A 13,076-nucleotide genomic window follows, 5' to 3' on the forward strand; every position below is an offset into this window, starting at 1 on the left:
CTAATGAATGTGTTCGACTATGCGCTCATTTTAGAGTAAATTATGTGTTAAAGGATAGCAAACATGTATCAGTTGAGGAAAAGATGACTATGTTTTTTATGATGATCGGTCATAACCAACATTACATGATTATCAAACGAAGATTTCAACACTTAAAACAAACAATTCATAATTTTTTTTTTTCATGAAGTGTTGGACAAAATGCTGCTTTTCGTACATAACATTATAGTTATATAGTACCAATTTCTTTTAATCCGAATCCAAATATTATGGGATATAATATGAGGCTATGATAGGTTTTCAAATGAGCACTTGGTGCACCTGATGACACTTTGATACATGTTGTTGTCCCTGCAAACATACAAGATTTATATAGAAGTAGGGGAAAAAGCAATTATTGGCAATTTTTGACTTCAACATGATGTTTACGTTTGTTGTGGCCGGTTGGGAATAAATAACACATGATTCTAGAATATTATCAGAAGCATTACCATATCCACATGCTCAATTCCCGTTTCCACCATCAGGTAAGTTTATGGTTATTTAAATAGCTTTATCTTAGTTTAAAAATTGAATGATTTTTTTTGAATTTTTATAAATAAATATAATCTTTGTGATTCCGCCTATATAAACATTCGAGGTTTTATGGTATCGTATCGTAATGTGAGGTATTGGCTTGGAGCTTTCCGTCAAAGATGTGTATTAACCAATAAAGAAAAAAATTAACTATATACATGCAAAACTTTAGAACGTCATTGAACATGCTTTTGGTGTCTTGAAAGCACGATTCCCTATATTGAAGAGAATGACACCATTCTTGTTGGTTACACAATGAAACATTACCCTTTCATGTTTCACACTTCATAATTTTATAAGAGAAAGACTACATGATGAGTATTTTGCACGATATGATGAACCAAATGTCTTGGTTCGGAATAACAATATGGTCGTTGATGATGATGACGATGAGATTTCAACACATGGTACTGCAGCAGACCGTGAATATATGATCTAGTTACAAGATGAAATTGCCGAGCAGTTGATGCAAAATATAGAATGTAAATTATTAAACTTTGGTTGTATAGATTTTATTTCAAATTGTTATTGCAAGACTAATTTGGTTGTATAGATTTATTTCAATGTTTTAAAACTAGAATTATTAGGTTTTCGTTATTGAAAAACTATTTTTGATTTATAAAATCAGATTATTTTAATTTTTTAATGTCTGTAGGAATCTACAAATGTTAAAAAAACAAACACACTTTTTATTACAGTCTGTAGCCGGTTGGTCCACGTCTTCTGTTGCAAAAAGTTACAAAGGTTATCTGCAGATTTAATAAACTTTTTACTTCAAAAAACAAACAACACCTTAGTCTTTTACATAGATGATCTCTTTAAATGTTATTTAAAAACATGAAAGGGGTAAAAGTTGGCATACTTAAAAATCAGAGGGTGCACTTAAACTAATGAAAAATTCTAGCGGGTCAAAACCAAACAACCACCGCAATTAGAGAGAACGGCGCCGCTCCGTAGAAACCGTGAGATGATGCACATGGATGCGTCGTCACTGACTACTGCTTCCATACCTTACATCACAATCAACTTACACAACTCGCCGTCGACGAGTCACCGGAAAAAACTACACCACCGTTCAGTATTCGTCGTAATCTCCAGTTCCTCAACCAAAGATATATGGCGGAAGCCCTCAAAGTCCACAACTCTAAAACCGTCATCTTTTCTCCAACCTTATCGTCGAAGACCAGAAACGGGTCACTTAGATCACAGCGTAGACATGGACGAACTCGTATCATCTATCAATCAAACATCAAACGAGCACGAACTGTTCGCTTTATTGTCTCCTTATAAAACCCGACAACTTTCAATACGGTTCATGGTGACCCTCCTTTCCCGTGAAACCGATTGGCAACGATCATTAGCACTGCTTGACTGGATAAACGAACAAGCTTTATACACCCCTTCAGTCTACGCGTATAACGTGGTCTTACGTAATGTGCTTCGAGCAAAGCAGTGGCAGATTGCCTACGGACTGTTCGATGAAATGCGTCAAAGAGCACTTTCGCCTGATAGGTATACTTACTCCACTTTAATCACGCATTTCGGGAAAGAAGGTAAGTTCGACGACGCGTTATCTTGGCTACAGAAGATGGAACATGATCATGTATCTGGCGATCTTGTACTATACAGCAACCTGATTGAGTTGTCTCGTAAACTATGTGATTATTCTAAAGCCATATCAATCTTCTCTAGATTAAAACAATCAGGTATCTCCCCTGACCTCGTAGCTTACAATTCCATGATCAACGTATTTGGAAAAGCAAAACTATTTCGTGAAGCTCGATTGCTACTTCAAGAAATGAGATCAGTTGGAGTTACACCTGATACTGTAAGCTACTCTACACTCTTAAGCATATACACCGAGAATCAAAAATACCTAGAAGCTTTATCAATATTCTCAGAAATGAAAGAAATGAACTGTTTCCCTGACCTTACAACCTGCAACATCATGATAGATGTATATGGTCAACTTGATATGGCTAAAGAAGCAGATAGATTATTTTGGGGCATGAGAAAGATGGGAATCGAACCAAATGTGGTAAGTTACAACACCCTTTTAAGAGTTTATGGTGAAGCCGAACTTTTTGGGGAAGCCATACATTTATTCAGATTAATGCAGAGAAAAGATATCAGCCAAAACGTTGTTACTTACAACACTATGATCAAGATTTATGGAAAAACACTCGAACATGAGAAAGCTAATAATCTTATTCTAGAAATGCAAAGTAAAGGGATAGAACCAAATGCCATAACATATTCAACCATCATTTCTATATGGGATAAATCAGGGAAGTTGGATAAAGCTGCAATTTTGTTCCAGAAATTAAGATGCTCTGGTGTTGAAATTGATCAAGTTCTTTATCAAACCATGATTGTGGCTTATGAAAGAGCTGGTTTAATTGGGCATGCAAAAAGATTGCTTCATGAACTTAAACACCCGGATAATATTCCTCGAGCTACAGCCATTACAATTCTTGCTGGAGCGGGTCGGGTCGAAGAGGCTACATGGGTTTTTCGCCAGGCGTATAATTTTGGAGAGATTAAGGATATATCGGTGTATGCGTGTATGATTGATTTATTTTCAAGAAACCGTAAGTATTCTAGTGTGATTGAGGTGTTTGATAAGATGAGAAAAGCGGGATTTTTTCCTGATGGGAATGTGATTGGGCTTGTGTTAAATGCGTATGGGAAGTTGAGGGAGTTTGAGAAAGCGAATGTTGTGTATGTTGAGATGCAGGATGAAGGGTGTGTTTTTCAAGATGAAGTGCATTTTCAGATGTTGAGTCTTTATGGTGCGAAAAGGGATTTTGAGAAGGTGGAGTTGTTGTTTGAGAGATTGGAATGTGATTCCAATGTTAATAAGAAGGAATTGTATCTTGTTGTTGCTAGTGTTTATGAAAGGGCGAATAGGTTAAATGATGCTTCAAGAATTGTCAATAGAATGAAGGACATGGGACTTTTGAGATCATAGATAAACTGTGTTTGCTCAACATACTTGGAAGGATGATAGTAGATGAAAGGTACCAAACACAAAGGAAATTGCATCTTCCTGTTTGAAGATTCAAAATTTTCTTAATTGGACATGTATTTTTCAAAAAGTTTATGTTGATCAATGTACAAATGATGTTAGCATGCTTTAAGAAGTTTGATTAATCATGTAATTTCATCAACACATATGGTAAATTATTTTGACTTCCCACAGACTTACACATTGTTATAATTAAAACAAAAAGTATGTTGCGTATATTGGCAGTGAAAGTAAAGTATGTTGCTATTTCTTGAATTAGTCCATAAGATTACTAGCTAATTAATGGTTAGCGGATTTTAATTTGAAAGATAGTGAATTAAAATAATCATAGACTTGAAATTTTTAGTATTTTAGTTTAAGTTTGAAAACTTCAAATTAGTGATATAACAATGGTTATTGTCGTTGTTGCCCAATAACTATCACTTTTCGCTTAATCTGGTCACTAAAGTTTATTCTTGTATTATGGATCCCCAAACTCTTAATCTACCTATGCATTTGTATTTGGTTTCATCGGTTTTAGGGGGAAGAAAATGTCCACGGGGCACCATATTGACCACATTATTTCCAATGTGGTACTTAATTTTTAACTTAATTAATAGGCTTCCCCCCATCTCAAGATCAGACAAAACGTTCAAAACCCCTAAATCGGACCTCCATCAATGGCATCTTCTTCGAGCACCAACTACAAGATAATGAGCATCAACAACTCCGATGCAGATGAAAGACCACTGTGTGACTTCCTGTTACCTTCGATGGAACGTAAGTCATGGTTCATCGAGAATCCAGCCAAGGTTGTTAATAGCGATCGCTACACTCGCTATAGCGAATAGCGTTATAGCGTAGCGTAGCTGTGATAGATCGCTACGATGCCTGTAGCGAGGCAATAGCATGTGTAGCGATGTCTGACATTTTTTTTTGGTTTAAATCAGTAAGAAACGTAGCAATTAGGCTCGGAATAGGTTTAGGCGGGCAATTGTACAATCAATTTCATGTCTTCCCCTCTAATCGACTAAGATTGTACGAACGACGCCAAAATCATCAAAATCGATTTTTGGCGGGTTATTTCTCACTTCTACAACAGTAGCGACAATAGCACACCTCCCCAAAATCGATTTGTGGTATTGAAACATAGTTTTAGACTTTAGAGTCTAGAAATAATTATTCATTTGTGGTATTAGAACTTAATTTTAGACTTTAGAGTCTAAAACTAACCAATCTTTTGTGGTAAACATCTTTTGGAACTTAATGTTAGCTTAATAGAATTGGTACTTGTTAGTTCTATGTTATTTTTGATTGTTGCATAGGTGCAAGTAAATATAGTGTTTAATTTTATAAGAAATCACAAAACATGAAATAGTTGTCGTTGTTTCATCGCTATCGCTACGTAGCGTATAAGTGGGTTGTCGCTATTTCCTCGCTATTGCTATCGATAACCTTGAATCCAGTGCCAAGGTTCTAAAATTGCATTAGTTCACTTGTAAGTATATCTTTGATTTGTAAGGTGTCCAATTTAGCTTAAGAGAAATTAAATATCCTCCTACATTTTGTTCATGTTTTTTCTTCCTACCTATTTAAAATGATGACAAGTGTACAAATTTAACACCCCAATCAAATTTGAATTAAATTTAATGACACTTGTCACCATCTAAAATAAGTAGGAAGATAATAGGAACAAAAAATAGGAGAATATTTAATTTTTCTTAGCTTAAACATGTTATATATAGTATCTTAGGGCACATTGAACACATTTTTTCATTAAACCCTAACTGTAGTTTGTTTAATGTTATTAGAAGCAGACACATAACTATAACTTCTTCAAGTAGTGTGACTCTCCCATTGGACAAGATCACTATCGCTTAACTATCTTGGGGATGAGAAAGTGACCTGAAATAAATGGAAAATAATACTTACGCTGAGAAGCTCCAAAAGAAGGTACATAAATGGAAGAACTACAGAAGCAGAAGCAGTTGTTGCAAAAATAATAATAATAATAATAATAATAATAATAATAATAATAATAATAATAATAATAACAAAAGAACTTGAACATGGAGATTCAGGTTGACAATTGAGTTACGAGTAACAAAGTCCAAGTTGAAAGTATTAAAAAGGATGATCATCTCCCTTGATGTGTTGTTCTTTTGTGTAGTGGTGAAGGCTTTTAAAGGATCTTGGGATTAGTGTTCTTTAAGCCTAGTTCCCAAGTTTAGCAAAGAAAATAAAAGAAAATAAAGAGAGAAAAGAGAGAAGGGAAAGGAAAGTAGAAGAAAATTGTATTTTGTGTTCTAGAAAAAAAAAAACGTAAGAAGAGAAGGGAAAGGAAAGTGCAAGAAAATTGAATTTTGTGTTTTGAGTTGGAGAGAAATGAAGGAGAAATTAAACACTTTGTTCTTTTTTCTCCAAATCCTTCCGAATTGGAAGGAAAGTTAGGTGGGAAATTTTCCCTCTATTTCTTTCACTTCTACGAAAATACCAATTTCTTTTACTTTTTTCTCATTTACATCCATTTTTTTGCTTTTGTGTGTTATATAGTTTTGTAGATAATAAGCATGGAGGATTTGATTATTTGCATCTATGCCCACATTACAAAGCAACTCTCTAGTACAAACAACTTTTGAGTAAATTACACGAATGGTCCCTATTGTTTGTGGTAGTTTGCACATTTGATCCCTAACTTATTTTTTTAACTCGGAAGGTCCTTACTGTTTGTTTTTGTTGCGCGTTTGGTCCCTGTCTTACCTAAAAAGACTATTTTACCCTTGATTTTTTAATTTATTTAAATAAACGCACACCCAACCTCACTTCCACCTCACTTTACCTTACCTTACATACCTCACCTTATTTAAATAAATTAAAAAATCAATGGCAAAATGGTCTTTTTAGGTAAGACAGGGACCAAGCGCACAACAAAAACAAACTATAAGAACCTTCCGAGTTAAAAAAAAAATAAGTTAGGGACCAAACATGCAAATTACCCCAAACCATAGGGACCATTCGTGTAATTTACTCATAACTTTTAAGAAACAACCATCAAACCCAATTATTCATAACACCCTTCAACATGCCACCGTGTTTAACTTCATCATAAGACCATAATTTAGTTTAGTGTAAGGGTGTCAATTTATGACACGACACAACAAAAATACACGACACGAAACAAAATTGGGACGAAACTGAAATTTGAATTCGTGTTCGTGTTAATTGTAAAAAACATGATGTCGTGTCGTGTTCGTGTTCAAAATTTAACATGAAATTGACACGATTTAGCAGTTCTTTATCGTGTTTTTTGTGTTATATTTGATAAAGTATTCATTAAATAAACTAGTTTTTAGTATATGTTATATTTTCGTGTCGTATTTGTCGTTTTTAATTCGTTCATTTTCGTGTTAGTTAAAAAAAGCACGACACCGTGTCACGTCGTGTTATGTTCGTGTTATATAAAACTTTGTTGTGTCGTGTCGTGTCAAATAGAAACACGAAACGATAACACGATTTGTCACCCCTAGTTTAGTGTTATACAAGAGTATATCCAGTTTCACAATTGGGCCATATCTGTAACATATACATGAATTGGTAGTCATTATATAAAGAAAATCACGCATAATGAAATAAATGTGCATCATGCAACTTAGATCGGAGGTCATAAAAACATTTGGCAGAAATGTGGTCTTTGGTAGTGTAGGAGAGCGAGAAGACATGCTTTGACACTTATAGAGGTACTTGTATAGCACTAAACTAAATTATGGTTATAGAACTTCAAAACACCGTTTTGTTCATTTTTCAACGATTTAAAGTGAAAGAGGGTTCATCCCCCGTCCATAAACCCCAAAGCCTAAAACTACATTGGTTTTCGTAACACATCACTAACGGTTTTATATTATCATTTTTCTATAACAAAGTTGGTACCCATTGGCTACAACATAGTTACATAACATGTGTTTAAGCTGTTTATGGTCCTCAAATATCAAACCTAATATTGGTTTATGCTTCTTCCAAAGTAAATTATCTTTGAAGATGACATGAACTTAAACCACATGATCAATCTCATCACATTAATGGTTTTATTCATCCTTCACCGACTTTGGTTTTGAATAGGACATAACTTACTCAAGAATTTGTCTATACTTGTCTTGTTCATACAATTGATTTCATCCTTACATTCAAGATCAACGGCCAATACATGATTACTTACCACTTAATCTTTGTCCTCTTCAAACCATTCCTCTAAAGCATCACCATTGTAGTTAGCATAAATGAGTATTTTAACATCATTAAGGTATGCAGTCTCTATAAAAGCGGTGTGATCAATTTCATTTTCAATGCATTAAATATCAGAGTATAGAGGTTGAGGAGTACATTAGTAAAGTTTTTCCCATGGTTCTTGCATGGATTGTTCTAGAAGAGTAAAGCATTCAATAAAATTCATCCGAACAAAGCCAAAAATTCATCCGAACAAAGCCATAATCGATCAACTTATTTGATAAGCATCCAAATGACTCTTGCATTTGTTTTGTTTTAGGTTGCATCGAAGCAACAAGAAACAAGGATCGAAGCCAATATCATCATATTATATATTGATAAAGACCTTTATATCAACCAACATCACCAATAATTAATTCAAGTAGTTAAAAAACGTTGGAGTATTCATACTAAAACATAAACGATTAACTTATTTGGTACAATTCTGAATTCTGATACCAATTGCACAAAATAACTTTTAATCAAACATTCGAGAATAGAGAGAGATGAATCAAGCTGCAAATTTAGGAGCTTCCCTGTTCTGAAGAATCTTCTTCTCCAGTTCATCCTTCTTGGCACCAATAACCCTTCCCACCTCTTTTCCTTGTTTTAGCAATACAATTGTTGGCATTGCCTGCACCCCAAATTGCTGTGCCACATCCTACAATCATCCATCCGTTTTTTTTTTTTTTAAAATCGCCCAATCTATCTTCATAATTACGATAACGATTTATGTACCCTTGTCTCAATTTGATACAAATTCATCATCGATTTATGTAACCAATTACAGAAACTGGTAGCAAATTGAAAACACGTAAAAAGTTTACCCTAATATCACCTTGGGAACTCAAGTTCGGGACTCATATAATTGGAATTGAAGCAAAATCGGTTGATCGACTTCAGATTCTAACTCCACGACTTAAATTCACACGGATCAATTAGGGTTTTTCGCTGACTCGTTGAAATTAAGGTTTAAACCTAAACCTTATTTGTTAGATTAGTTCATTGGAATGGAATTATGAATCGAAATGTTGGATTGACCTAATCGGTTCACCAAACAGTTCCAGATGACTATGATGATATGATATTAATTAAAAATACCTGTAATTCATCGACATCGATCTTGATGAAGTCGATTTCCTGATATTTGGAAGCGAGAGAGCGGATAAAGGGCTCCAACATCTTGCAGGGTCCACACCATGACGCCGAGAAATCTACGACCATCAGTTTGGGGGATTGTTTTGACTGATTGTAATGGAGCTGCCAGCGGTTAGAAGAATGAAATTCAATAACTCGTGATTCCTCCGATGATGTATCGCCGTCGTTGGGGGTCTGTTCTCCTCCTCCCATCAACGCTGACGCCACCGATCCCATGATCTTTTTTAGTTTTTACACACAATACACGATACACACACCGTCGAAGTCGAGAGGAAGTATGGACTCCGCGGACTTTAACTCATCCAGGCTCCAGCTAAGCTTAATATAAAGCTTTGAGTAAATTATAATCCCGCAAATCTTCAAAAAATGGTCCCTTGAATATAAGTTTAGTTTTTATTTTTTTTTTCAAGTTTTATGAAAACCAATTTCTATCATGGTTAGTCACTCATCCATAAGTGATTTCTGGATAGTTCCCACGACGTGACAACATGCTTTCCACGTCGTGGCGAGTAGATTCTTTACGACTGTTTTGTCGAGGAATTGTCACGTCGTGGAAGGTGCATGGTCACGACGTGGTGATCAGCTATGTTGACTTTTGGTTGTTGACTTTTTGACTAGTTGGATTTTTGGTCAAACTATGATAAAACTGAATGTTTAACTAAGGTCTAGTTTCAGTTTGGTTTAGGTAGCTTGTGTTAGTTGTTATGTTGCATAGTATTGTTGTTGAACCTATGTTGGTTAGCTCATGTGAGTTTTCTCACTATATTTTATACCGGAGTATGTATCATTGTGTGTAAGATGTTGGTATGTTGTAGTAATATGTTAGATTGGTACATCTGTTATGATTACTTGTTCTTTGTTGGTTATTATTTATCTGTTTACATATGTTGACATATTGTGGTTGGTTGGGTTGAGACGGTCCTACTTTATGTTGTAAGCCAAAATACCTTAGCGGTCTAGGTATATTGTAGGCCTTGCGAGGCGGTCCAATCAGACTATAGACCTAAGGTAGCAGTGCAACTACTGTAGGCCTTGTGAGGCGGTCAAGTCGACTATATGCTCGGTAGAGCGGTCAAGACATCTTATAGGCCTTGTGAGGTGGTCCAGGCAGACTGAAGGCTCATGTGAGCATGCATTGTATGTGTATTGTTGTGTGAGGTATTTTAGGGGGGAACTCACTAAGCTTTGGCTTACAGTTGTGGATTAAATGTTTTTAGGTACTTATCGGATGGTGAAGATGAGACTGTGTACAAGCACATCGGTGATTTATAATTCGAGATTCCGCTATAACTCTGAATTGGAAATATAGACTTTGAATAAATAGTTTTTAACTTAGATGTATTTACAAAAAATGGTTGTTTATTCTATTTGAAAAATAAAAAATTTATTTTGGAAATTTGGGGTGTTACAGAATCTGTTGTCGTCGCCAAGAAGCAACTACGATCATCCATTCGAAGTCGCCTGAGGAACAAGATTGCAGAGTTCAAACTAGTGGATGAAATTGCGTATGGACTATACACACCAACGACAAGAACCAGAGAAGAAATCAAAACCCATTCTGTAATGCCCACACTTTTCGTTAGACATTCTGTAGATAAACCCTCATTTACATTGTCGTTTAAATGTAAATTGGAAAAAAAATAAATAAGTAAATGAGAAGTTGTCTTTTGTGTTATGTGTTTACAAAGGGATAAGATGACGCGTTAGCCCATAATCTAGCTTCCCGGGTATCTTCCACCCTTATCAAGTGAGTTATCTCGCTATATTACAATATATATATATATATATATATATATATATATATATATATATATATATATATATATATATATATATATATATATGTTAGGACATAAGAGCTAGTAGTATAGTCTTTAGGTGCTTAATGTTAGTGTACTTGAGGCTAGTAGGGTAGAAATTATAGTTCATATATGTTTGTAATAGTATAGCCAAAAGTATAAGCCTTTATGTGTTTAAAAGTTATTGTACTTGAATTAATTATTACGATTAGAATATGGGTTGACGGCGGAACAACGACATGTCAGGAGCCTATAGACCCGAGTGTTGACGATGAAACGACAAGTAATTTGTAAGTCTAAATATACATGTTATTGGTGGATTGGCGAAAGGCCGTGAGCCAATTGGTGGAACGGCAAAAAAGATCGTGAGCTATTTGGTAGATAGGCGAAAGGTCGTGAGCCAATTGGTGGATCGTCGAATGGTTGTGAGCCATTAATTGTATGCATGTATATGTATTGTGGTATATAATATTTTGGGGAAATCATTAAGCTTCATGCTTAACCAATTGATTAAAAAATGTTTTCAGGTACTTCTTCGAATCGTGAGAAAGGCAAGGCTTACACACGTGTTGGCATCATGTTTTCCACATAATGTAATTATACTCTGATTTGATTGAACAAGTAAAAATGAAAAATTGTATGGTAAAAATGGGGATGTAACAAGTTGGTATCATATTCATGGTTTAAGAGAATTGGATGAACACTCGTGTGATTCCAAACTCAAACTAGGGATTTAAATATCTTAACAAATATTTTAAAGAAACAAAACTTTATTCAAAAGAAAAGAATGTGATGCGTATAGTTAGCTAGAGCTCATAAAGGAAAATGATTCACAAAATACCCATATTGTTATGTATGCTAATATATGAATTGTTAGAAATGCATGCAAGTACGTAAGACAAGGATATTTTCAGGAATTACAGGTTAAGAATTTCTTGATATTTAAGATGTTTTATAGCTTAGAGATTTGGTTGTTATTTGGTGCTTGGAACCTATATTGATATTAAGTAGTTATTTGACAAATCTGTTAGGTTGCATGCTCCCATAGTTAAATAGTTTTAGATTGCTTGATTTTGTGTTATTGCGCATCTCTTGTTTGAATCCAACCGTTGTAGTGTCGGATCTTTCAATTGACTGACTGTTTGATTTTAGCGACATGTAATTGTATTCATCAGATAACCGGTTAATATTGATAGAAGTTCTTCATTGGCTTATAGCAGGGTGAAGTGGAGGGAATCCTAGAAGGAGAGTCTATGAAGTATAGTATGTATTGTATTTATGTTATACAAATAAATATTATAACGAAATAATATTTGTATTAAAATATGGTTAAAAACAAAACCAAAGGCTAAAAATATCAATTTAAAATAAAAGTGTAAATAGGATAAATAATCTAAACAAAATTTGTAGTACATGTCAATAGCTATGCGACGATATAAATAACGCCTAAATCTGATTTCGTATTAGGAAGTTATGACTTTTTAAAGTTTCGAGTGCGATACATAAATCAAAATAAAAATCATTTGATTGTTAGCCGAAATAATCTAAACGAAAGTTGTAGTAATCTTCAATAGGAGACCAACGATATAACGAACGTTGAAAATAGAGCTTGTATGAAGAAGTTATGAATTTCACAACGCTATTTATAATATAAGCCCTCTCGAACCGAATCACGAAAAATAAAGTGAAAATTAACCGATGAAGTCTACATGAAAGTTGTAGTAGTCGTCGATAGCTATGCATGGATATAGAAACCATCACAGAAGAGCCTGTATGCTATGAATTTTAGAAAATAATTAAATTCCGACCAACGCAGGAGCGACACATGACACCACCAAGAGTGCGACATGTGTTGTCATCAAGTAAACCCTTCCACCCCACGATAAGCCCTAATATTGTGACACGTGGCAGGGTGCAATGCATCCCCTGGAAATTCCTATAAATAGCCTCGATTTCTCACTCATTTGGTTGCCAATTCACTTATAATTTCTTCCAACCTCTCCCGAATCCTCGAGGCTTGGTTCTAGTATTTCTTAAGCGTCAGTAGCAAAACTTTAGAGTGAAATAGAGCTTTTGGTTTCGAAGTTCTGCCCGCACAGAGTCTGATTTTCCGTTAAACAACCTGTAAGTTGAGTTATGCTTACCGTGCTTAAAGTATAACTTATATTTATGTTTATAATCATTATTATGAACTTTTAAATAAGATTTCTCAGTAATACCGGTCGTTATACTGATCGATATACTTACGAAATTGATGACAAGGTAAGAACAGTAAG

General features: G+C 34.7%; 2 protein-coding genes across 2 annotated transcripts; one reads left to right on the forward strand and one right to left on the reverse strand.

Moving 5' to 3' along the window:
* The first annotated feature begins 1,471 nt into the window (after positions 1-1,471).
* LOC111891922 (pentatricopeptide repeat-containing protein At5g39980, chloroplastic) lies at positions 1,472-3,779 on the forward strand. Its single transcript, XM_023887987.3, has one exon. The coding sequence runs from the start codon at positions 1,544-1,546 to the stop codon at positions 3,545-3,547; it is 2,004 nt and encodes a 667-aa protein (XP_023743755.1). The 5' UTR covers positions 1,472-1,543; the 3' UTR covers positions 3,548-3,779.
* A 4,374-nt stretch (positions 3,780-8,153) lies between these two features.
* Positions 8,154-9,311, reverse strand: LOC111891923 (thioredoxin H2). The gene is made up of 2 exons (XM_023887988.3): positions 8,945-9,311; positions 8,154-8,504 (listed from the first exon to the last, which is right to left on the reverse strand). Exons 1-2 carry the CDS (start codon positions 9,215-9,217, stop codon positions 8,355-8,357), a joined length of 423 nt encoding a protein of 140 aa, XP_023743756.1. The 5' UTR covers positions 9,218-9,311; the 3' UTR covers positions 8,154-8,354.
* Between the last annotated feature and the right edge of the window lie 3,765 nt (positions 9,312-13,076).

This window comes from Lactuca sativa, chromosome 2 (genome assembly GCF_002870075.4).
Source record: "Lactuca sativa cultivar Salinas chromosome 2, Lsat_Salinas_v11, whole genome shotgun sequence".
Classification (NCBI taxonomy): Eukaryota; Viridiplantae; Streptophyta; class Magnoliopsida; order Asterales; family Asteraceae; genus Lactuca; species Lactuca sativa.